The following is a 24,812-nucleotide window of genomic DNA, read 5'->3' as shown; positions in this document are numbered from 1 at the left end:
GCCCCCTCCCATCTCGGAGCCTCTCCTCCCCCTCTCCCCTTCTCCCGCTTGCCTCACGCTGGAGCTGGCTCTCCAGCCCGGAACCGCTGGCTCTGATTGGCTGCGGCGGCCCCAATGGATGGCGGAGGAGACAAAGTGATGGTTGCAGGTCGCCTGAGGTCCCACCCCGGCCACGTGCGGCTGCTTGTGATGACAGGTCTAGAGGGGCGGGACCTCGGCCCGCAGTCGGCAGCCTAGGCTGATCGGATCCGGCCAGAGGTGGGGAGCCAGAACTAGCGCCAAAGCGTCAGCCTGCGGGCGCCAAGCCTGAGTGGGGCCCTCCTAGGCTTTCGAGCTGGTGTGAGCTGCCTGCGAAACTTGAACCTCTTAGTGAAGCCGTCTGCGTTAGCGCGCTTATTTGCCCTAATGGGGGAGGTCTGTGGGGTTTGCAAAGTAGTGCCATGAGTCTCAGGATTCTGTGAAAATGCGGGAATCTGATTGGCGGGGTCTCAAGACTGTGAGGATGAGCAGTTTCCGCAGCCTACGCTTTGCGGGAGATTCTGAATTTTGAGAGACTGGCAGTACGAGTCAGATCTGTACCTGTGGAGGTAGGTCAGCAAGAAGTCTGTGAATTTATGAGCCTAAGTATTAATACGGAGTTATGGGAGCCTGCAATCGCCGGAGAAAAGAAGAGTCTTTGCTTTGTACAAGTGTCGATTGAACTATGTGACAGTTACATATATTCTGTATTTTAATTAGCACTTGAATCTTCTCTCCAACTACCCCCAGCCCCACGGGTTCCCGAGATACAGCAGGGGAAGTCGACGCTTTACGAGCTACCGGTAGATGGCAGCACAGGACCCTTGCAGAACTCAGTGGCTCTGAGCTCGGGGCCTGGCGGGCTTCTCTCTGGAACCAGCGGTATTGATGGCTATGTGATGGACTGGACATGTTAAAGTTCTCTCAAAGTCTCAGATTCTTTAGATCTCTGTGACTTTCTTTCTGTGAGTAGTTAACTTAAGCGGCTTTACTGAACACCAGTGGTGTGCTAGGCAAAATGAAAAAAGAGAAAAAGAAAAAAAAATTTTTCTTCCCTTATGGAACTTGTTCCGATTGTCATACAAATACCTCTATAATCCAAGAGAGTAAAGTTGGAAGGGTTTTGTGTAGTGGAAAAAGCTCAAAGTTTGAAGTCATTTGGTTTGGTCTCTGAACTTTGGGTAAGGAGTATTTACTAGCTGTATGAATTTGGGTAAATTACTTGACTTTTTAAAAATAAACTTTTAATTTTAGATGTACAAAAAATTTGTGAAGATAGTACAGAAAGTTTCCATATACCCCACACCCAGTTTGCCCTCTTATTAACATCTTACATTAGTATGGTTTGTGTGCTACAATTAATCAATAATATTGATACATTATTATTAACTAAAGTCCATACTTTATTCAGATTTCCTTAGTTTTCACCTCAAGTCCTTTTTCTATTCCAGGATCCCATCCAGGATAGCACATTACATTTAGTTGTCATGTCTCCTTAAACTCCTCTTGACTGTGACAGTTTCTTAGACTTCCTTGTTTTTGATGACCTTGACAGTTTGTTTTTTGTTTGTTTGTTTGTTTTTTTGCTGTACGCGGGCCTCTCACTGTTGTGGCCTCTCCCGTTGCGGAGTATAGGCTCCGGACGCGCAGGCTCAGCGGCCATGGCTCACGGGCCTAGCAGCTCCGCGGCATGTGGGATCTTCTCGGACCGGGGCACGAACCCGTGTCCCCTGCATCGGCAGGCGGACTCTCAACCACTGCGCCACCAGGGAAGCCCGACCTTGACAGTTTTATAGAGTAGTGATCAGGTGTTTTGTAGAGTGTCTTTCAGTTGGAATTTGTCTGATGATTTTCTCATGATTAGACTGGGGTTATGGGTTTCTGGGAGGAAGATCCCAGAGATAAAGTGTCAGTTTCATCACTTAGTATCTGTATGTGAATATGTATCTATGGTATGTTTACATATACAACATTGGCCTTATACTGTATTTTCCTATTACAGTCTTTTTTTTTTTTAAACTAGTGGCTCCTAAACATTCTCTGAATCTTTATTCTTCTACAAGATTTAAAAAATTTCTTTATGAAATATTTTAGGCATTCAGAAAGTTGTAAAGAATACTGTAACAAACCTACATTCTTTTCACACAGCTTTATCAGATCTTAGTATTTTACCACCACATTTGCTTCAAATTCTCTTTTAAGGAAATTAATATTTCAGATAAAGTTGAGCTTATATATACTTCTTCCTAATCTCATTCCTGTTTCTCCCTTGTTCTTCATCTTCTCTTCCCAGAAGTAACCAGTATCTTGAATTGGTGTTTATTTTTCCTCTGCAATTTTAAGAATAAATTTATTGACTGATGTACATGAATTTCTATTGGGTATATACCTCGGAGTAGAACTGCTCAGTCATAGGGCATGTTTATGTTCAGCTTTAGTAGGCATCACCAACATTTTTTTCCAAAGAGATTCTAACAGTTCACATTCCCACAACAAGGTCTAGTTTCTCTACATCCTTGCCAACTCTTGAGGTTGTCAATTTTTTTTTAAATTTAATTTAATTTATTTTTTATACAGCAGGTTCCTATTATTTATCCATTTTATACATATTAGTGTATATATGTCAATCCCAAACTCCCAACTCATCACACACCCCCACCCAGCCACTTTTCCCCCTGATGTCCATACGTTTGTTCTCTACATCTGTGTCTCTATTTCTGCCCTGCAAACCGGTTCATCTGTACCATTTTTCTAGGTTCCACATATATGCGTTAATATACGATATTTGTTTTTCTCTTTCTGACTTACTTCACTCTGGATGACAGTCTCTACATCCGTCCACGTCTCTACAAATGACCCAATTTTGTTCCTTTTTATGGAAGAGTAATATTCCATTGTATATATGTACCACATCTTCTTTAGCCATTCGTCTCTTGATGGGCATTTAGGTTGCTTCCATGACCTGGCTATTGTAAATAGTGCTGCAATGAATATTGGGATGCATGTGTCTTTTTGAATTATGGTTTTCTCTGGGTATATGACCAGTAGTGGGATTGCTGGGTCATATGGTAGTTCTGTTTTTAGTTTTTTAAGGAACCTCCATACTGTTCTCCATAGTGGCTGTATCAATTTACATTCCCACCAACAGTGCAAGAGGGTTCCCTTTTTTCCACACCCTCTCCAGCATTTGTTGTTTGTAGATTTTCTGATGATGCCCATTCTAACTGGTGTGAGGTGATATATCATTGTCGTTTTGATTTGCATTTCTGTAAAAATTAGTGATGTTGAGCAGCTTTTCATGTGCTTCTTGGCCATCTGTATGTCTTCTTTGGAGAAATGTCAAGTTAGGTCTTTTGCCCATTTTTGGATTGGGTTGTTTGTTTTTTTAATATTGAGCTGCATGAGCTGTTTATATATGTTGAAGGTTAATCTTTTGCCTGTTGATTCATTTGCAAATATTTTCTTCCACTCTGAGGGTTGTCTTTTTGTCTTGCTTGTAGTTTCCTTTGCTTGGCAAAAGCTCTTAAGTTTCATTAGTTCCCATTTGCTTATTTTTGTTTTTATTTCCATTACCCTAGGAGGTGGATCAAAAAAGATCTTGCTGTGATTTATGTCAAAGAGTGATCTTCCTATGTTTTCCTCTAAGAGTTTTATAGCATCCAGTCTTACATTTAGGTCTCTAATCCATTTTGAGTTTATTTTTGTGTATGGTGTTAGAGAGTGTTCTAATTTCATTCTTTTACATGTAGCTGTTCAGTTTTCCCAGCACCACTTATTGAAGAGACTGTCTTTTCTCCATTGTATATCCTTGCCTCCTTTGTCATAGATTAGTTGACCATAGGTGTGTGGTTTTATCTCTGGGCTTTCTATCCTGTTCCATTGATCTATATTTCTGTTTTTGTGCCAGTACCATATTGTCTTGATTATTGTAGCTTTGTAGTATAGTCTGAAGTCAAGGAGTCTGATTCCTCCAGCTCCATTTTTTCCCCTCAAGACTGCTTTTTCTATTCTGGGTCTTTTGTGTCTCCATACAAATTTGAAGATTTTTTGTTCTAGTTCTGTGAAAAATGCCATTGGTAATTTGATAGGGATTGCATTGAATCTGTAGATTGCTTTGGGTAGTATAGTCATTTTCACAGTATTGATTCTTCCAATCCAGGAACATGATATATCTCTCCATCTGTTGGTATCATCTTTAATTTCTTTCATCAGTGTCTTATAGTTTTCTGCATACAGGTCTTTTGTCTCCCTAGGTAGGTTTATTCCTAGGTATTTTATTGTTTTTGTTGCAATGGCAAATGGGAGTGTTTCCTTAATTTCTCTTTCAGATTTTTCATCATTAATCTATAGGAATGCGAGAGATTTCTGTTGATTAATTTTGTATCCTGCAACTTTACGAAATTCATTGATTAGCTCTAGTAGTTTTCTGGTGGCATCTTTAGGATTCTCTATGTATAGTATCATGTCATCTGCAAACAGTGACAGTTTTACTTGTTCTTTTCCAATTTGTATTCCTTTTATTTCTTTTTCTTCTCTGATTGCTGTGGCTAGGACTTCCAAAACGATGTTGAATAATAGTGGCGAGAGTGGACATCCTTGTCTTGTTCCTGATCTTAGAGGAAATGCTTTCAGTTTTTCACCATTGAGAATGATGTTTGCTGTGGGTTTGTCATATATGTCCTTTATTATGTTGAGGTAGGTTCCCTCTATGCCCACTTTCTGGAGAGTTTTTATCATAAACGGGTGTTGAATTTTGTCAAAGCTTTTTCTGCATCTATTGAGATGATCATATGGTTTTTATTCTTCAGTTTGTTAATATGGTGTATCACATTGATTGATTTACATATATTGAAGAATCCTTGCATCCCTTGGATAAATCCCACTTGATCATGGTGTATGATCCTTTTAATGTGCTGTTGGATTCTGTTTGCTAGTATTTTGTTGAGGATTTTTGCATCTATATTCGTCAGTGATATTGGTCTGTAATTTTCTTTTTTTGTAGTATCTTTGTCTGGTTTTGCTATCAGGGTGATGGTGGCCTAATAGAATGAGTTTGGGAGTGTTCCTTCCTCTGCAATTTTTTGGAAGAGTTTGAGAAGTATGGGTGTTAGCTCTTCTCTAAATGTTTGATAGAATTCACCTGTGAAGCCATCTGGTCCTGGGCTTTTGTTTGTTGGAAGATTTTTAATCACAGTTTCAATTTCATTAATTGTGATTTGTCTGTTCATATTTTCTATTTCTTCCTGGTTCAATCTTGGAAGGTTATACCTTTTGAAGAATTTGTCCATTTCTTCCAGGTTTTCCATTTTATTGGCATACAGTTGCTTGTAGTAGTCTCTTAGGATGCTTTGTATTTGTGCGGTGTCTGTTGTAACTTCTCCTTCTTCATTTCTAGTTTTATTGGTTTGAATCCTCTCCCTCTTTTTCCTGATGAGTCTGGCTAAAGGTTCATCAATTTTGTTTATCTTCTCAAAGAACTAGCTTTTAGTTTTATTGATCTTTGCTATTGTTTTCTTTGTTTCTATTTCATTTATTTCTGCTCTGATATTTATGATTTCTTTCCTTCTACTAACTTTGGGTTTTGTTTATTCTTCTTTCTCTAGTTCCTTTAGGTGTAAGGTTACATTGTTTATTTGAGATGTTTCTTGTTTCTTTCCTTTTTTTTTTTTTTTTTAAATGTTTCCTGATTTTTCTGCCAGTCTAATATCAGACTGATCTTTTTTTTTTTGCGGTACACGGGCCTCTCACTGTCGTGGCCTCTCCCGTTGCGGAGCACAGGCTCCAGACGCACAGACTCAGCGGCCACGGCTCACGGGCCCAGCCGCTCCGCGGCATGCGGGATCCTCCCGGACCGGGGCACGAACCCGTGTCCTCTGCATCGGCAGGCGGACTCTCAACCACTGCGCCACCAGGGAAGCCCCAAGTCCTTTTGTTTATTGAGGTCTTCAACTGATTAGATGAGGACTACCCACATTAAGAAGAGCAATCTGCTTTACTCAGTCTACATATTCAAATGTTAATTTCATCCAGAAACATCCTTACAGATACATCCAGAATAATGTTTGACCAAATATTTGGATACCCTGTGGCCCATTTAAGTTGACACATAAAATTAACCATAATGGGTATTTATAGGCATTTGAAAAAGGAATGCTAGAATAAGATTTTAGGTTAGATATAAAAGTAGTTAATGTCTATAGTATAATAGCACCATAACCTTTTCTACTAATCAGAAATCCTTTGCTTCATTACCAGACAAAAATCTATAGGTTAACATATGACTTCACAGGGTTAGACTTTAACCAATAATAGTTAATGAGTAAAGCAAAAGTTTGTTGCCTGGATTAATTAATCTTTGGCTGCCCTTGCTATCTTTTCTTTGCAGCATTTCCAAGTTTTGGATGATTTTTATTAACAAAACAATCCTTTCCCCCTTTCCTCTGTAGTGTCTGTTTTTCATAAAACAAGTGTTCATAATATGTAGTCTGTTTCTGGACCCTCTGTTCTGTGGGTTTATTTGTCCATCCTTGCACCATTATCTCACTGTCTTAATTACTGTCTTGGTATCTGGTGGTGCATACCCTCCAGCTTTAAGATTGTAAGATTATATTGACTATTCTTGGCCCATTCCATTTCCATATAAATTTTAGTATCAGCTGGCCAGTTTTCATACACACACACACACACACACACACCCCTATCTTCTAGGATTTTCATTAGGCTTGCATTAAATCTACAGACAAAACAGTTAGGTTCTTTGCTGTTCCAAATAATGTTAACATTCCCTTACTTAGTAAAAGAGTTGTAGAACTTTATAAGAATCTTTTCACTTTAGGCCCAAAGGAAAAATAATAATTTGGTGACTCTAAGCACACTGATCTTTTAAAACAAAACATTCAAGGAGATTTTACTTTGCCAAGTAGAGTTTCTGGGTCAAGAAGTAGAATATATATATTTTAAGACATCCCAATGGTTTTAAATTTTCACATGCTGAGTTTGAGGTACCAGAGTGATATTCAGGTAGAGAAATCTAGCAGGTTATTAGACATTTAGGTCTGAAGCTGAGGAGAGCAGTCAGAACTAAAGATACAGATTTGGAACCTATTGACATACATAGATAGCAGATATATGTGGACAAGGTATAGAGTTTGTGGAGGAAGAAAAACAAAGGCTGTACATAGAGACTTGGGGCTCTACTTCACTTCTATATTGTATAGTCTGAGCAATAAAATGAGCCTGAGCAACAGATTAAGGAGGAAGGGGGCCCTAGATCTTGCGAATACATGTGTTAGGGTGGGAGCGGGTCTTGGTTTGTGCCAGAGAGCTCCTCATGGTGCCTTGACCACTGGGCAGGGCTTTGTCAGTCCTGAGTTCCTTTTCCCTACCACCTACCCCTCCCAACCTACCTCCTGCCACTTACTCCCCCTCTCCCCACCATTACTAAATCTTTGTGTGTTTTGGCTCTCAGAATTGGTACCTGTTCTCTTTTTGCCAGCTGGGGATGACTGTCCCCAGACACCTGAGTTTGCCCATCTGTCTAGGTTCATAAAGATGGGAATTGAATTTGGACTTTCTTTTAGGATTTCTCCTACCATACCCTCTGTCCTTGGAAGCATTCTGCGCTGTGGATTAGCCCTCAGCCCCTGACAGTCATTCCCTCTCCTTTTGTCCACATTTCTAGGCCCTAGTTTTATCAAATTCCTGGGAGCCTTTGGCTGAAAAGACAGATGTTTTAGGGAATTCCCTGGCGGTCCAGTGGTTAGGACTCTGTGCTTCCTCTGCAGGGGGCCTGGATTCGATCCCTGGTCGGGGAACTAAGATCTCACAAGCTGCGCATGCAGGAAAAAAACTAAAAAAAAAAAAAAAAAAAAAAAAAAAGACATGTTTTGTATAGTCCATTTGCAGCTTGTTCCTTTAGAGAAGGAGAGATTGTGTAAATGTTGTCTATGCACAGGGCCTACTCAAATAGCCTTCCTGCTTTTTAGATATAATCTTGGTGATTAAACAAACTTTCCCTATTTTAGGTGAAACTGAGATGGTAGTTGGGGGTCACCGTTTCCTTTGAGATTAAATAAAATTGCATCTAGCCCTTTACCCCATATTGAGTGGGAAGTCAGTGCCATCCTGGATCCTTCTGTGAACTCCAGGACTGGGGAGGACCTTGATTTCTCATCACCATTCTTGGCCTAGAGTCCCTGGCCCTTGCTGAATCTGTAGTTCACTGGTGTTTCACCTCCCACAGCTGATCTTTCTTTTGTTTTTTCTAACCTAGACATGGAATTCTTTTTTCCCCCAAAACCTCTCATGGGAGGCATTTGTGAATGGCAGGCTTGACTGAAGCTTTGGGGGGTGATGTAAGGGGTAGAAAGATATCTACCCAAACAATTAAAATTGACTATTTGAACATCCCATTTCCTTAAATATTCTTAAAAGTCCTTCATCCATCTCAGGATATTTTTTTGACCCACTCTCATATTCCCACCCACATCTCTCTATTCACAATGCTTTATTAAGCCAAACAAATTTTCCATACCCATCTCTTTTGGGAGTTTATATTTGCATATCAAAAGGCTCATTGTTATAGAAGACAAAACCCTTAAAGAAAACCTTAGTCTCTCTGACCCTAATCCTGAAGAGATATGTTCTTTTTTGGTAAGGAAAATAAATTAGTAGCTCTGTGGAGCATTATTCACTGTACTAAAACAAGTTACTTTAAGATCTGTGTGCCTCTTTTCCCAGAAGATAGGCCATATATTGTAATAACAAAAAAAAGAAAATTTAATACTTACAAATTGTTGAAAGACCTCTGTTTTGAGATAATGCTGATTTGCTTTTTATCTTTCTGTTAAAGAATTGTTTCTCAAATGAATTAGGAGAACTGTAAATGTGTGTCTCTAAGGAGACCCCAGTTTTGCCTCAGGAGAGATTGTAAAAGATCTGAGAACAGCTGACATCTGCCCTGCTGCCCCTTTCCCCTGATTGGGTAGTAGAGGCCACTAGTCTGCAGGGCCCAGGCTGCAAGCATACTCTTTTGGAGTTTGCCTTCAAACTGCAGGAAACATCAGTTTAGGATCCAAAATGGTTTGGACAATTAAAGATTCCTTTAGTGTTCCCTGGTACTCCCACTGCAAAGAAATGTTTGATTGTAGTAGCTGAAGAAATATGTCCAAAGATAATAAAATTTTATCTCTTCACCTTTTGGTGAGAACATTTGCTTGGAGAGTTGAGGACATTGGAAGCTTAAGGATAAACAAAAATTATTTTCTCCATTTATAAAAGGCAAAGGGACGATTTACCCTCTTCCTCTTTCTCAGATTGTTTTCTTGCAGACATGGTAAATCTGAGTCCTTACTCTAACCTTGAGAATAAAGATAAATCTCTCTAGGGATTAAGTCTGGTCTCCAGTTTTACAATATAGAGATATCTCCTAGGTTGTGGACCTATGATCTCTAGATATTTAAACAAGGGTCTCTTTGGAGATGTATAGGAGATTATTAAGAGGTGCAGCCTTTTGTCGCTTGAGGAGATATTGTTCTTTCTACTGCTTTGCTGTATAAATTATGTGAGATTTTATTCTAATTTTTCAGGCTGCCTTATGTTGCAGAAAAATGGAGAACAAGAGAATGGTCATGTCCCAGGTCTCAGGTGAGTTCTCAGGTGAGGGCCACCAAGTGAGGGTCCTTGGCTTTGCTCAGGAAAGAATTCAAGAGTGAGCCATGGTATCATCTCACACCTGTCAGAATGGCCATCATCAAAAGATCTACAAACAATAAATGCTGGAGAGAGTGTGGAGAAAAGGGAACCCTCTTGCACTGTTGGTGGGAATGTAAATTGATACAGCTGCTATGGAGAACAGTATGGAGGTTCCTTAAAAAACTAAAAATAGAACTACCATACGACCCAGCAATCCCACTACTGGGCATATACCCTGAGAAAACCATAATTCAAAAAGAGTCATGTACCAAAATGTTCATTGCAGCTCTATTTACAATAGCCAGGACATGGAAGCAACCTAAGTGTCCATCAACAGATGAATGGATAAAGAAGGTGTGGCACATATATACAATGGAATATTACTCAGCCATAAAAAGGCACGAAACTGCGTTATTTGTAGTGAGGTGGATGGACCTAGAGACTGTCATACAGAGTGAAGTAAGTCATAAAGAGAAAAACAAATACCGTATGCTAACACATATATATGGAATATAAAAAAAAAAAGAAAAAAGTCGTCAGAAGAACCTAGGGGCAAGACGGGAATAAAGATGCAGACCTACTATAGAATGGCCTTGAGGATACGGGGAGGGGGAAAGGTAAGCTGGGACAAAGCGAGAGAGTGGCATGGACATATATACACTACTAAATGTAAAATAGATAGCTAGTGGGAAGCACCCGCATAGCAGAGGGAGATCAGCTCGGTGCTTTGTGACCACCTAGAGGGGTGGGATAGGGAGGGTGGGAGGGAGGGAGATGCAAGAGGGAAGAAATATGGGGACATATGTATATGTATAACTGATTCACTTTGTTATAAAGCAGCAACTGACACAGCATTGTAAAGCAATTATACTCTAATAAAGATGTTAAAAAAAAAAAGTGAGCCATGGGAATTCCCTTGTGGTCCAGTGGTTAGGACTCCACGCTTCCAATGCAAGGGGCACGGGTTCGATCCCTGGTCAGGGAACTAAGATCCCATGTGCCGCACTTGGAGCAACCAAAAAAAAAAAGAGTGAGCCATAGTAAAGTGAAAGTGGGTTTATTTGGAGATACACGTTCCATAGGCAGAATGTGGTCCCTCTCAGAAGGTGAGGGAGGCCCAGGGCTGTGGGCGTGGTTAGTTTTTATGGGCTGGGTAATTTCATAAGCTAATGAGCGGGAGGATTATTCCAATTATTTGGGGAAAGAGGTGGGGATTTCCAGGAATTGGGCCACTGCCTACTTTATGGCCTTTTATGGTCAGCCTCAGAACTGTCATGCCTATAAAAAAAAAAAAAGGGACTTCCCTGGTGGGCTGTGGTTAAGAATCTGCCTGCCAATGCAGGGGACACGGGTTCGAGCCCTGGTCCGGGAAGATCCCACACGCCACGGAGCAACTAAGCCATGTGCGCCACAACTACTGAGCCTGCGCTCTAGAGCCAGTGAGACACAACTACTGAGCCCACCTGCCATAACTACTGAAGACCGTGCACCGCAACAAAGAGAAGCCACCACAACGAGAAGCCTGCACACCACAACGAAGAGTAGCCCCCACTTGCTGCAACTAGAGAAAGCCCGCGCACAGCAACGAAGACCCAACACAGCCAAAAACAAACAAACAAACAAATAAATAAATAAGTTTATTTAAAAAAAAGAACTGTCATGGCACGGGTGGGTGTGTCATTTAGCATGCTAGTATATTAGAATGAGTGTATAATGAGGCTCAAGATCTACTGGAAGTCAAATCTTCCACCATCTTGGGCCTAGTTGGTTCTAACTAATTTTTTTTGTATCCTCAATGGCTGTGTCATTCTTTTAATGGTTGTGCCCTGCCTCCTTCCCTCCTGGGTCACTTACATGCATGTAATCTGTTAGTGCTTACTAAATAATAAAGTATGTTCTTTTTCTATATTGGCAGGAATCGGTCTTTTTGCTAGCAGGATTGTTTTATTTCCCCAGTAAGAGCAACACAGTAGCCAATTTAAAAACAAAGCAGGGACATCCCTGGTGGTGCAGGGGTTAAGAGTCTGCCTGCTGGTGCGGGGGACGTAGGTTCGAGCCCTGGTCCGGGAGGATCCCACATGCTGCAGAGTGGCTGGGCCCGTGCACTGCAACTACTGAGCCTGCACTCTAGAGCCCGCGAGCCACAACTGCTGAGCCCGTGTGCCGCAACTACTGAAGCCCACACGCCTGGAGCCCTGCTCTGCAACAAGAGAAGCCACCGCAATGAGAAGCCCTCACACTGCAGCGAAGAGTAGCCTCTACTCACCCTGCAACTAGAGAAAGCCTGTATGCAGCAGTGACGACCCAACATAGCCAAAAATAAATAAATGAATAAATAAATAAATTTATTTTAAAATTTTAAAAAATTAAAAAAATAAAAACAAAGCAAATTATTTCAAGCTGTTTTCCTTTAATTTAATTTAATTTATTTATTTGGCCACGTTGGGTCTTTGTTGCGGCACGTGGGCTTCTCTCTAGTTGCGTGGGCTTCTGTCTAGTTGCAGCACATGGGCTTCTCTCTAGTTGTGGTGCACGGACTCAGTAGTTGCGGTGTGCAGGCTTAGTTGCCCTGCAGTATGTGGGATCATAGTTCCCCAACCAGGGATGTAACCCACGTCCCCTGCTTTGGAAGGCGGATTCTTAACCACTGGACCACCAGGGAAGTCCCTCTACTCTAGTTTTGCTGCTTTGGGATTTATAACTTTTCTCTAATTTTGCTAATTTTATAGGTTGAAAGTCATTGGTTTGCTGTTTTAATTTGCAATTTCTTTTGAATTTGTTATAGGTTAATGAATCTTCTCCTAAATGTTAGACATTTTAAACGGGTGTCTCTGCCTTTGAAACCTTTCAAAGGTCACCTGTTATATTAGTCATGATTCTTACTTGCAAATGAGCACTCTAGCTAGTTTAAGAAGAAAAAAATTGGGGTTATTGGAAAGTTTATTTAATCTCTGGGAGGCTTAGAGGCTAAGCAGTCAAGAACAAGAAGTACCCAAATTATACCACAGAACTGCACCAGCAAAGACCCCACTGCGCAACAAATGTCACAGAGATCAATTACTTAGACCAGACCATCTATCGCTACTGACTCTGAAAGTTGGAGGCCCAAACATTGCCTTCTCCAGACAATGTATCCCATAGGGCACCTACCTCCTCATGCTGGCTTCTTCTGTTTTGAAGCCTGAGGTGGGGGAAGGAAACCAGTGGGAAACTGGGAAAATGAACTTCTAGCTCCTAGAAAAGTGTCAACCATGTGTTTAGAGATATTGTGAAACTCCCCAAATGACAGTTGTCTACCATAGCAATGACCTCAAATTGCCAAATTCAAAGGCCTTTGCCCAAGTCCTCAAAATCTCTGCAGCATAATAAGAAGACAAATAGCCTAGTTAAAAATGGGCAAAATACTTGAATAGGAGGCATTTCACCAAAGAAGATACATGAATGTTTAAGAAGCATACGAAAAGGTGCCCATCATTATTTGCCTTTAGGGAAATGCAAATTAAAATCATGAGATCCTATTACATACATACATATCTAAAATGGCTACAATAAAAAACACAGGTAATACCAAGTATTGGTATGGATATGGAGAAATTGGAATCCTTATACATTGCTGGTGGGAATGAAATATGGTGTAACTACTTTGAAAAAGTTTGACAGTTTCTTATGTCCACACAGAGGCCTATATGTGATTATTCATGGCAACATTATTCTTAATAACCCCAAGCTAGAAAAACTCAAATGTCCATCAAATGATGAATAGATAAACAAAATTCTACCCATGCAATGGAAGGTTATTCATCAGTAAAAAGGATGAAGTATTGATAAATGTTGCAACATGGATAAATATCAAAAACATTATGTTAAGTGAATGAAGCCAGACACAAAAGACATAGGTCTTTGTGTCATTGTATAGCTCCATTTATATGAAAGGTACAGAAAAGCAAATTGTGACCAAATCAGGTCCGGCTGCTTGCCGCTCAAAAATCAATACTCAGGGACTTCCCTGGTGGTGCAGTGGATAAGACTCTGTGCTCCCAATGCAGGGGGCCTGGGTTTGACCCTTGCTCGGGGAACTAGATCCCACGTGCATGCCGCAACTAATGAGCCTGTGTGCCACAACTAAGGAGCCCGTGTGCCACAACTAAGGAGCCCACAAGCTGCAGCTAAGTAGCCCGCCTGCTGCAACTAAGACCTGGTGCAACCAAATAAATAAATAAATATTTTTTTAAAAAAATCAATACTCAAGAGAGGCAAATGTTGGTAGAAAGGAAAGTTGCTTTTAATCAGAATGCCAGCAATCTGGGGAGACGGTGGATTCAGTGTCTCCCAAAAACCACCTCTGAAGATTCTGCTCAGTGATGAAAATGTTTAAAGGGTAAAAGGGAAGTAATCTCAGTTAATCATTGAGATAGGGGGTCAGAGTCGTTGCTGTCCCCCACTGTGTGCAGGCTTGTCTCACAGGCTTGTAGATGCTATCTTGTCACACAGTTTGTTCATATATTTTGTTGGTGCGATCACTGAAGGGGAAGCTAGGGAAGAGATCTGGTCATCTGTTAATTACTTATTTTTCATTTCTATTTCTTTGATCTATGCAAAGCACCAATAGGTTGGGCAATGTATTCTGTGATCAAAAGATTTGAAAGCTGTGCTAGGGCCGAAGTTGAGTAGAGCATGGGGGTGCCTGGTTTAAGGTTAGTGGCAAGACAAAGGTCCTCCTGCAGAGAGCTCTTTCCTGCCAAAAACTGTTTACCACTCTATAGAGACACAGAGTAGACTAGTGATTGCCTGGGATTGTGGATGGGAACACAGAATGGCTGCAAATGGGTACAAGGGACCTTTGGGGGGGGCAACGGAAATATTCCAAAATTGGATTGTGGTAATGGTTGTGCAACTCTGAAAATTTACTAAAATCATTGGATTGTACACTTAAAACAGGTGGATTTTATGATATGTAAATTATATCTCAATAGAACCTTTGAAAAGAAATCTCTGCAGCATTCAACAATATTTAGTAATGACAAAGATTCTCTTGTTAACCAAACTCTAGCTGGGCTCCTCTGAGCCCTCTTCTTGGCTTGTCCTCAACCTCAGCCTACAAACGCTGAAAAAACACTAACATAGTTTCTAATAGTACAAGGTTGCATCCCTAAGGATGACTCTTAAAGCACCTGCCTGAGAAAACTCAATGCTGCCAAAAAGATATACTGTTTGTTCCAGCCAACACCTAAAGATAGGGCCCCTGTCTCCCAGTCTCTGTGGGAGGGTAGGAGCCTGACTTCAATAAGCACCAGTTAGCAAACCCAGATGGGTTTTGCATGGACCAATCCCCTTCCTTCCTAGGTCTTGTAATTTTTCACTTCTCTGACTCTGCTGAGCCCAACCCGCCAACTTCCTCCCTGTTCCATCATTCTCCCAGTCATCTCTGCACAAATTGAAGTTGAGTTCAGTTCACTCTAGACTATTTTCCCTATTGCAAAAGTATAATACTGATTGAAATCTGTCCTTACCACTTTGACTGGTATCCAGCTTTATCTTTTTTAAAATAAATTTATTTATTTATTTATTTTAATTTTAGCTGCATTGGGTCTTCATTGCTGTGCTTGGGCTTTCTCTAGTTGCGGCGAGCAGGGGCTACTCTTCATTGCAGTGCGTGGGCTTCTCACTGCAGTGGCTTCTCCTGTTGCGGAGCATGGGCTCTAGGCTCACGGGCTTCAGTAGTTGCAGCACACAGGCTCAGTAGTTGTGGCTCGTGGGCTCTAGCACTCAGTCTCAGTAGTTGTGGCACACGGACTTAGCTGCTCTGCAGCATGTGGGATCTTCCCAGACCAGGGCACGAACCAGTGTCCCCTGCATCGGTAGGCGGACTCTCAACCACTGTGCCACCAGGGAAGCCCCCTCAGCTTTATCTTTGACAATAATTAATCCTTAAAACATTCTCACTCACTCATTCATTCATTCATTTATTCTAGTCAACAAATCTTTTGGGGGCATCTTTGCCAAATGTTGTGCTATGTGTTACAGAAAGATAGAGAAAACATCCTTTGCTGTTGAGGCGTGCTGAGTCTAAAGAAAAGACAGATGTGCAATTACTCTTCCATACGATAAGATTTATAATGGAAGTATATACAATTGGTTTACTTATTTTCCTGTTTTCCCTCTCTGACCATTCCGTTCCTGTCTCCCTACTCTTGGTAGGTGTCCTCTGCAAGCCGACCTTTGTTCCCTTCTCATTCTGTAGTCTCCTGGCAACCTTATAGTGCCAACTCTCAAGCTCTTTGCAGCTTCTTCTTAAATACCTGTACAGGTTGAACGTTTTCATTTCCTGATTTGTTTGTGCCACTTATTCTCTGTGTATAGAACGCCCTTTCTTCCATCATTTCATGTCCAGTGCTATCTATATTTTGAGATCCATCTCCTCCATATGCTACTTCCCTTGTGAAGCCTATCTTGATTCCTTCCATAGCTTCTGCTCAATTCCTCTGGTACTTGAAAGATGATATAGCATTATGGCTAACTTCTTGAGCTCTGGTGAGAGATACAGCTGGGTTTGCATTCTGGCTTTGCCTCATTTTCTTTATCAACAAAATAGGGATTAAAATAGTTATACCTTTATTGATTGAAATCTCTATCTCTAGCCTGGACTGCTCTCTTAGGGTCAGTTATGCATCACTGTCTAATGGGTATATCTGAAGGTTATCCTAGGCAATCTCAAACTTAATATACGTGTCCAAAGGAAACACATCTTTCTTTCCAAAACTACATTAACTGTAGCATCGTCATCTTCCTAGCCAATCTGCCTTTATTTTAATTAATTAATTTATTTATGTTTTGGTTGCACCCTGCGGCTTGTGGGATCTTAGTTCCCCGACCAGGGATTGAACCGGGCCCAAGGCAGTGAAAGTACAGAATCCTAAGTACTGGACCGCCGAGGAATTCCCCAATCTGACTTTAAAACTCTCTCCTCTGCGCTTTCCTGGTGGCGCAGTTGTTGGGAGTCCGCCTGCTGATGCAGGGGACACGGGTTCGTGCCCTGTAGGCCCGCGTACCGCAAAAAACAAAAAACAAAAACTCTCTCCTTTGCCTTCTCACCCAGTTGTTGGCTACAAAAGAAAGGATATTCTCTACTATATTCATAGTCACTGTGTGCCAAGTTATATCACTTTTGGCTCCTTAACACGAGGGAAGTGTTAGAGGGATTGTCCCTTTCCTTCCCCCTCAGTTCCGTATTTACTGCCCTAGTTTAGTTCCTTCTTATTATCTGTCATAGATCTTTCCTATCACCTTATAAACTATTCAAGGATAGGAACTATGATTTGTTACTTTTGTATCCTCTATGCCTGACTTAAAAGGTATTTAATAAATATTTGTTGAAATGAGTTATTTATTTATTTATTATTTACTTATTTTTGGCTGCACTGTGTGGCATGTGGAATCTTAGTTTCCCAACCAGGGATCAAACCCCATGCCCCCTGCAGTGGGAGTGCAGAGTCTTAACCACTGGACTACCAGGGAAGTCCTGAATTGAGTTATTTATATTAAATTTCTCTGTGAAGACATTGGGAAACATTTCCCAAAGATATGGAACTTGCAAGAAGGGCAAACTTTTAATAGTCTTGGAGCATGACTTAAAGGTGGTCATAAAAGTCAGTAGAGGGTTCCCCTGCAACAGGGTTCTTACTCTGCTCCTTCTGCCTGAGTTTCCAAAAAGACAGCAGCAATGCCAGCCCTGGGTATTTTGGCTTTATTGTCTTGAGATTTTTGAGTTTCCTTTATTACTTACTTTCTTTGATCTCTCTCTCCTTCCTCCTCATTTCCTGGATCTCAAAGAGTCTTAGCTGTCAGCTACCTGCCAGCTAAGTCTAAGTGTGAATTCCACTCAAATGCTGAAGAACGTTCAAGTAGTGTACTGGAAAAACTAATGAAGACAGTGGGACAAGAAGGCTCTGGCTTTTTATCTCTGAGTTGCTTCTGAAGATATCCTTACCTTGCTGATGATTATAACTGGTCCTGGTCAAGTGCCTAGAGAGCAGAGGACCTTAGTGCCTTCTTTCGCTGAACTTTTAACTGGGAAACTGGGGTGCCTCAAAGCCTACATCACAACCTTCAGACACTGACTCTTGCTCTGCTTATGTCTTTTCACCTCCCAGCTGCAATCCCCCCTCATGTCCACAACCTAAGCAGTAATGAACATGTATTGGGCATTTAGTATGTACCAGGTAATTTTTTTTTTTTTTGCAGTACGCGGGCCTCTCACTGTTGTGTCCTTTCCTGCTGCGGAGCACAGGCTCCAGACGCGCAGGCTCAGCGGCCATGGCTCATGGGCCTAGCTGCTCCGCAGCACATCAGATCTTCTCAGACCGGGGCACGAACCCGTGTCCTCTGCATCGGCAGGCGGACTCCCAACCACTGCGCCACCAGGGAAGCCCCTGTACCAGGTAATTTAAATGTATTTCCTCATTTAAACCTCAAAACCCTCTTATGAAGTAGATACTGTTATTATTTCCTGGGAAATAGAGGTCCTGTAGCTTGCCCAAGGTCACAAGTCCCAGAGCTAGGACTCAAGCCCAGGTGTGATAGGCAGATTTCTAAGATGGCCCCCCAATGATCCTGCCTCCTGGTAGTATTCATGTCCTGTGGAATTCCCTTTTCTTGAGTGTGACTTGCTTCTGATGAATAGAATACAGCAAAAAGGAGGAGATGGCACTTCTGTTATTAGGTTACAAAAGATTGTGACTTCCCTCTTGCTAGTAGACTTTATTGCCTTCTCACCTTGCATGCTTTGAGGAAGCAAGCTGCCATGTTGGAGAGGTCCACATGACAAGGAACTTAGAGCAGCCAATAGCCAAGAAGGAACTGAGGCTCTCAGTTCAAGAGCCCAGGAGAAGTTGAGACCTGCCAACAATCATAGGAGTGAGATTGGAAGTGGATCCTTTTGCAGTCAAGCTGAAACTTTGCTTGCAGTCTGTAAGAAACCTTGAACCAGAGATTCGACTAAGCCATACCCAGATTTCTGACCCATAGAAACTGAGATAATATTGAAATATCTTTAATTGACAAAGATTTTTTAAATGTTACTGTTCAGTGTTACACAGTACATATCAGTATATCACTCCCAGGTTGCTGATGGGAAACATGCTTGTATAGACTTTTTGAAGTCAACATGGTATATATATCAAGAGCACTAAAAAAAAAAAAAAAAAGAGTACTAAAATTGTTTTTAATTAAACATTTTTTTATTGAACTATAATTGATTTACAGTGTTGTGTTAATGACTGTTGTACAGCAAAGTGATTCAGTTATACATACATATACATTCTTTTTTAAAATATTCTTTTCCATTAGGGTTTATCATAGGTTATTGAATATAGTTCTCCGTGCTATACAGTAGGACCTTGTTGTTCAGAAACTGTGAGATAATAAATGTTGTTTTAAAGCACTAAAGTTTTGGGTAATTTGTTATATGACAATAGGTAATATACCAGGTGAATCTGATTGGTTTCAAAGTTCACGCTCTTCACAATTTTATTAGGTTGTTTCCCACTACTCTATACTGTTTCCAAGTGAGGTTGACTTTCCATCCTTTCTTGGATGGCCTCTGCATCCCCTAGGAGAATCCCTGGTTCCATAAGAGGTTTGTTTTTTGTTGTCTCCATTCTTAGTTCCAGAATGCAGAAGTTTAACACCTTTTTAGTCCCTTGCTCTTGAGGTTAGGACAGCTGGGCTAAATAGCTAGATATTTCAACCTCCAGCAGCCCAGAGAATGCCCAATGTTTTTAGGGTCAGGCATCTTTGTTAACTAGCCTGGCTCAGCTGCCCTGCTCAAAATCTTTCTCAGGGTATTTCTCCAAATTTGGACAAACACTGCATAAGCCAAGTCTTCTTTCCTTCTCCAGGTTCCTACTTATATCATTTGGAGTGTCACTCTCTCCAAATGCTATATTCCAGTGAGAGGAGTCATATGCTAACTAGGCTTGTTTTTGGAGGGCAAAGACGGTGTTACGTTAATATAGACCCTCCCTGGGTCTGACAGGCAGAATCCAACTGGGCCAAGGGCTTACAAACACGGAAACTTGAGCTGATCTAATGTGGACTTAGAAAGTACCCAGTCTAATGGTGCTCAACTCCGGCATCACAGAATAATCTGGGGAGCTTTTAAAAGGTAGGATGCCTGAGCTCTACCACAAACCAATTAAATCCAAAATTTGGGGTGGATGAGATGTTGGATCTGTACATGATATTATGTGCATTCCTGTTTTCTGCTCTGGTCTTTTTCACTTCCTCGCATGTATGTACATCATCCTGCCAGAAGTCCTCAGTTTAAAATGACTATCTTCTCTCCATCCTTCATTAAATAAACATTTACGGGGCTTCCCTGGTGGTGCGGTGGTTGAGAGTCCGCCTGCCGATTCAGGGGACACGGGTTCGTGCCCTGGTCCGGGAGGATCCCACATGCCGCAGAGTGGCTGGGCCCGTGAGCCATGGCCGCTGAGCCTGTGCATCCGGAGCCTGTGCTCCGCAATGGGAGAGGCCATAGCAGTGAGAGGCCTGCGTACCGCAAAAACAAACAAACAAACAAACCAAAAAAACAACATTTACGGACTGATTACTATACACTAGGCACTATATACTATATACAGACATTGGAAATACAATGGAGACCATGAAAACAGGTCTAGATGAGAACTGAGGTCTCCAGACATCTTCCTTTAGGCTGTCGTCTTCTTTTTTTTTTTTTAAGGAGGGTGAGACATTTGTTTAAAGTTTATTATTATTATTTAAAAATTAACTATAGCCCATTCTTCTAAAATTATTTATTTATTTATTATTATTTTTTTTGGCTGCTTTGGGTCTTCGTTGCTGCACGCGGGCTTTCTCTAGCGGCAGAGAGCTGGGGCTACTCTTCCTTGTGGTGCGTGGGCTCTAGGTGTGCAGCCTTCAGTAGCTGTGGCACGTGGGCTCCGTAGTTGTGGCTCCGGGTCTCTAGAGTGCAGGCTCAGTAGTTGCGGTGCACGGGCTTAGTTGCTCCGCGGCATGTGTGATCTTCCCGGATCAGGGCTCGAACCCGTGTCCCCTGCATTAGCAGGCGGATCCTTAACCACTGCGCCACTAGGGAAGCACAGTAGCCCCCTTCTTTATTGAGGTATAGTTGACATATAACATTATATTAGTTTCAGGTGTACAACATAATGATTTGATATTTGTATACACTGCAAACTGATCACCACAATAAGTGTAGTTACCATCCATCACCATACAAAGTTACAAAAGCTTTTCTTTCTTGTTAAAGTCCATTTTTTAAAATTGAAGTATAGTTGATTTACAATATTATGTTAGTTTCAGGTGTACAGCAAAGTGTGGTACGATCTTCTTAAATTGTTACAGTAAGCTGCAAGGGATAGACTCAGAAGGAAGTCCGATAGATATTCTCAATGAAAAGAATCTGTTCTTGGGTGGAAGCCCCGCCCACGTGAGAGGGGCAGAAGGTTTCAATTCCCGCCCCACGCAGGTGAGGGGGAAGCCCGCCCCTCTCTGCAGCAAGCCTAGTAAGAGTGCGGAGCCGCCTTCATTCTTTCACTAAGAAAAGCGGAAGGGGACCCCACCTCCTACGTGCCCGTGAGGGGGCGGGGTCGGCGGACTGGGCGTGAGTTGATTGGCTGGGAGGCGGGGCGCAACGGGTTGGCTCTGTCCCGGCGCTCTCCCGGATCCCGGCAGGAGTGAGGGGAGGGTGTCCCGGTCGCTCTTTCCTCTCAGCGATGGCGCCGCGGTGCCGCGCCCAGTCTCCCGCCTGCCGGCCGGTACTCACCACTATCGGGAGCCCGCTCAGACGGTGAAAATTGGAGCGGGTCCGAGGGAGCGGCGGGAGGCTGCCTGCGAAGGGGACCATGAGGAGCGGCGAGACCCGTGGGGTCGATAGCGGGAACAGCTGCTGCACTTGCTGAGAGGAAAGAGGGAGCGGCCCGGCGCAGCTGCGGGGCTGGGACGCGGCGGAGGCTCGCCGGCGCCTCGGCCATGTCGCTGCTCTGTGTGCGCGGTGAGTGCGCGGACTGGGGTGCAAGGGCGGACGTCTCCCTGGGATCTCCACGGGCTTCCAGTGGGCGTCGGGTTACCACCTTTTCCAAACTTTACGTCCCATCCGTGCCTCGGGGAACCATTATGTTAACTCATTTTTGAACATTTAAAGAGTTCTTTCCATTCTCTCTTGTTTTTCCTCGTGCTCCTATGAGGGACTGTTAGCTCTCCGTTCCGGTGTCCATGTGACAGTGTTGTTGGCTGGCAGGCCCAGATCCTATTAAACAGTGTCTGGCGCTCTCCTCTAGCGAGAGTGAACGAGCTAGGGACCGCGGATAGTTGGTGTCTGTTCATAGCGGGCAGCCCCCTATTCTTTTCTTCCTCCTCCCTGCACGGTAAAACCTCAGTCGGCTTAGTAGTAGGTTCTTTTTAATCACGCTTTGAACGTGTAGTGGTACACCTGTCACATCCCTTCTTTCAGCGTATTTCTTGGCTTGCACCCCTTTATTGCTTGTCTTTGTCCCCTGCTCCTTCTGTGGGTTCTAGGCTAAGAATGTGCTCATATTCGACTTGGAAAGATGTGTCGGCTTCTCTCCTTTTGGAGCAGAGCATAAGAAGTATGATTTATCTATTTACTTCTATCACAGTAACTAAAGGTGAAGTCCTTTATTGCCTTTCCACTGACCCACCTAAGAAAATATTTAAGGCAAGAGCTTTGGGATTTAAGATGAGGCAAGGTGCATGGACTAAGCTCCATGAGGGTAGAGACTGTTTCTTAATGGTTTTTGTATTCCGGGTGCCTGACGTGGTAGAAGCTCAATGCTGGTTTTGAATGAATGCAGGGACTGTGATTTTAGAGATTATCTGATCAGAAAAAGCAGGGTTTGGATTACCCATTGAATTTGATCTTGGGAAACTCAAGTTACAGCCTATCACATCTGTGTTGAGCTAGGTGGAATAAGGTGGCTTCGTTGTGAGTGAGAGAATTTATCCACAGGAACCTTTTCCTGGCACCTTTTACTGGATAGAGTTCATGTTTCTTTTGGCTCTATGGATTAGAAGCATTGTTGTGATCTCTGTTAAGCGTTTCCCTCAGCTTCTGGCAAATGGAACTGATTTCCTCTCTTCTCTTCCACTGTTGTTAAATCTGCTTTAACCCAGAATGGATTTGGCTCTTTGCAGGGATTATGAGACACACAGAAATTTTCTTCTTTCATGGTTGATTTTTCATTAATGAGAATTTTGCTTTGATTTTAGTAAGACATTTTCTCTCAGCAGCTGGGAATCTATTTTTTCCTTTAGATCCCTGCTGTTGAGTAGCAGGATTTGGGAGAGGTTGGGTTTTGCAATGTCTATTGGACAGTTTAAATCTCTGCTGCCACACTGTATTACAGAACTAGCCCTTATGAAAGATTCTTCAGGCAGGAGCATTATTGAACCAGAAATTCCTATTTAATTGAATTTAAACTTTAGAGAAGGAGCTGCTGCTGTTTTCATTTGTTCTCATATCAGGAAGCTTTCATTTTCTAGAAATTCTGTTAGCTAGCTAAACTCTTTCTCTTTAATGTTACATTAGTCATATTTCTCCTTTTGAACCTGGAGGATTGGAGACCAGCAGGTCATTGTCTTTTGAATGTAGATCCTGAAGATTATTAATTATGGAAACAAGTGGCTACCTTGTACAGAAGTAGTCATATTAAATGGCAAGGTATTCATGCTGGAGAAACTTACAGAAATGGATCAAAATAAATCTTTTTATTTTTAAAATATTTTTGTTATTTATTATTATTATTTTTAATAGATCTTTATTGGAGTATAATTGCTTCACAGTACTGTGTTAGTTTCTGTTGTACAAGAAAGTGAATCATCCATATGCATACATATGTCCCCATATCCCCTCCCTCTAGAGCCTCCCTCCCTTCCTCCCTATCCTACCCGTCTAGGTCATCACAAAGCACCGAGCTGAAAAATAAATCTTTTTTTAAAAAAATATTTATTTATTTATTTAATTCATTTTTGGCTGTGTTGGGTCTTCGTTTCTGTGCGAGGGCTATCTCTAGTTGTGGCAAGTGGGGGCCACTCTTCATCGCGGTGCGCGGGCCTCTCACTATCGCGGCCTCTCTTGTTGCGGAGCACAGGCTCCAGACGCGCAGGCTCAGTAGTTGTGGCTCACAGGCCTAGTTGCCCCGCAGCATGTGGGATCTTCCCAGACCAAGGCTCGAACCCGTGTCCCCTGCATTGGCAGGCAGATTCTCAACCACTGCGCCACCAGGGAAGCCCTGAAAAATAAATCTTTTAAAAGTGACATTCCTTGTATTATATTTTGGCAGTTAGGAATGTTGTTCATATTCAGAAAGAAACCTGTGTAATGATATTATATAACAACTCAATTTCAGTTCATCTTGGAGTAGAATTGAATTAGAAACTTTTTCCATGTAGTCAAAGACATACTGTGTTCTTAGATTGGAAGAATCAATATTCTTAAATTGACCATACTACCCAAGGCAATCTACAGGTTCAGTGCAATCCCTATCAAATTACCAATGGCAGTTGTCACAGAACTAGAACAAAAAAACCTTAAAATTTGTATGGAGACAGAAAAGACCCCAAATATCCAAAACAATTTTGAGAAAGAAGAACAGAGCTGGAGGAATCATGCTCCCTGACTTCAGACTATACTACAAAGCTACAGTAAACAAAGCAGTATGGTACTGGCACAAAAACAGACATATAGATCAATGGAACAGGATAGAAAGCCCAGAAATAAGCTCACACACCTATGGTCAATTAATCTACAACAAAGGAGGCAAAACTATACAATGGAGAAAAGACAGTCTCTTCAATAAGTGGTGCTGGGAAAATTGGACAGCTACATGTAAAAGAATGAAATTCGAACATTCTTTAACCCGTATAGAAAAATAAACTCAAAATGGATTAAAGACCTAAATATAAGACCGGATATTATAAAACTCTTAGAGGAAAACATAGGCAGAAGACTTTTTGACATAAATTGCAGCAATATTTTTATCTAGAGTAATGGAAATAAAAATAAACAAATGGGACCTAATGAAACTTAAAAGCTTTTGCAC

At 41.9% G+C, this 24,812-nt stretch overlaps 1 protein-coding gene and 1 long non-coding RNA gene across 2 annotated transcripts in view; both read left to right on the top strand.

Annotated features, from left to right (window-relative positions):
- Positions 1 to 228: 228 nt before the first annotated feature.
- LOC132426605 (uncharacterized) lies at positions 229 to 9,695 on the top strand. Its single transcript, XR_009519733.1, has 3 exons — positions 229 to 258; positions 769 to 983; positions 9,606 to 9,695. It is a non-coding gene; the product is annotated as an uncharacterized lncRNA (long non-coding RNA).
- Positions 9,696 to 21,438: 11,743 nt separating this feature from the next.
- The window catches only part of UNC13B (unc-13 homolog B), a 224,937-nt gene continuing 221,563 nt past the window's right edge, over positions 21,439 to 24,812 (top strand). Inside the window, exon 1 of the mRNA XM_060014566.1 lies at positions 21,439 to 21,745. Coding sequence (XP_059870549.1) covers positions 21,724 to 21,745 — 22 coding nt within the window. The 5' untranslated portion in view covers positions 21,439 to 21,723. The remainder of the gene's footprint in view (positions 21,746 to 24,812) is intronic.

Source organism: Delphinus delphis, chromosome 6, assembly GCF_949987515.2.
Source record: "Delphinus delphis chromosome 6, mDelDel1.2, whole genome shotgun sequence".
Taxonomy (NCBI): Eukaryota; Metazoa; Chordata; class Mammalia; order Artiodactyla; family Delphinidae; genus Delphinus; species Delphinus delphis.
Note: the sequence above shows the minus strand (reverse complement) of the source record. Positions and strands in the feature narration are given on the sequence as shown.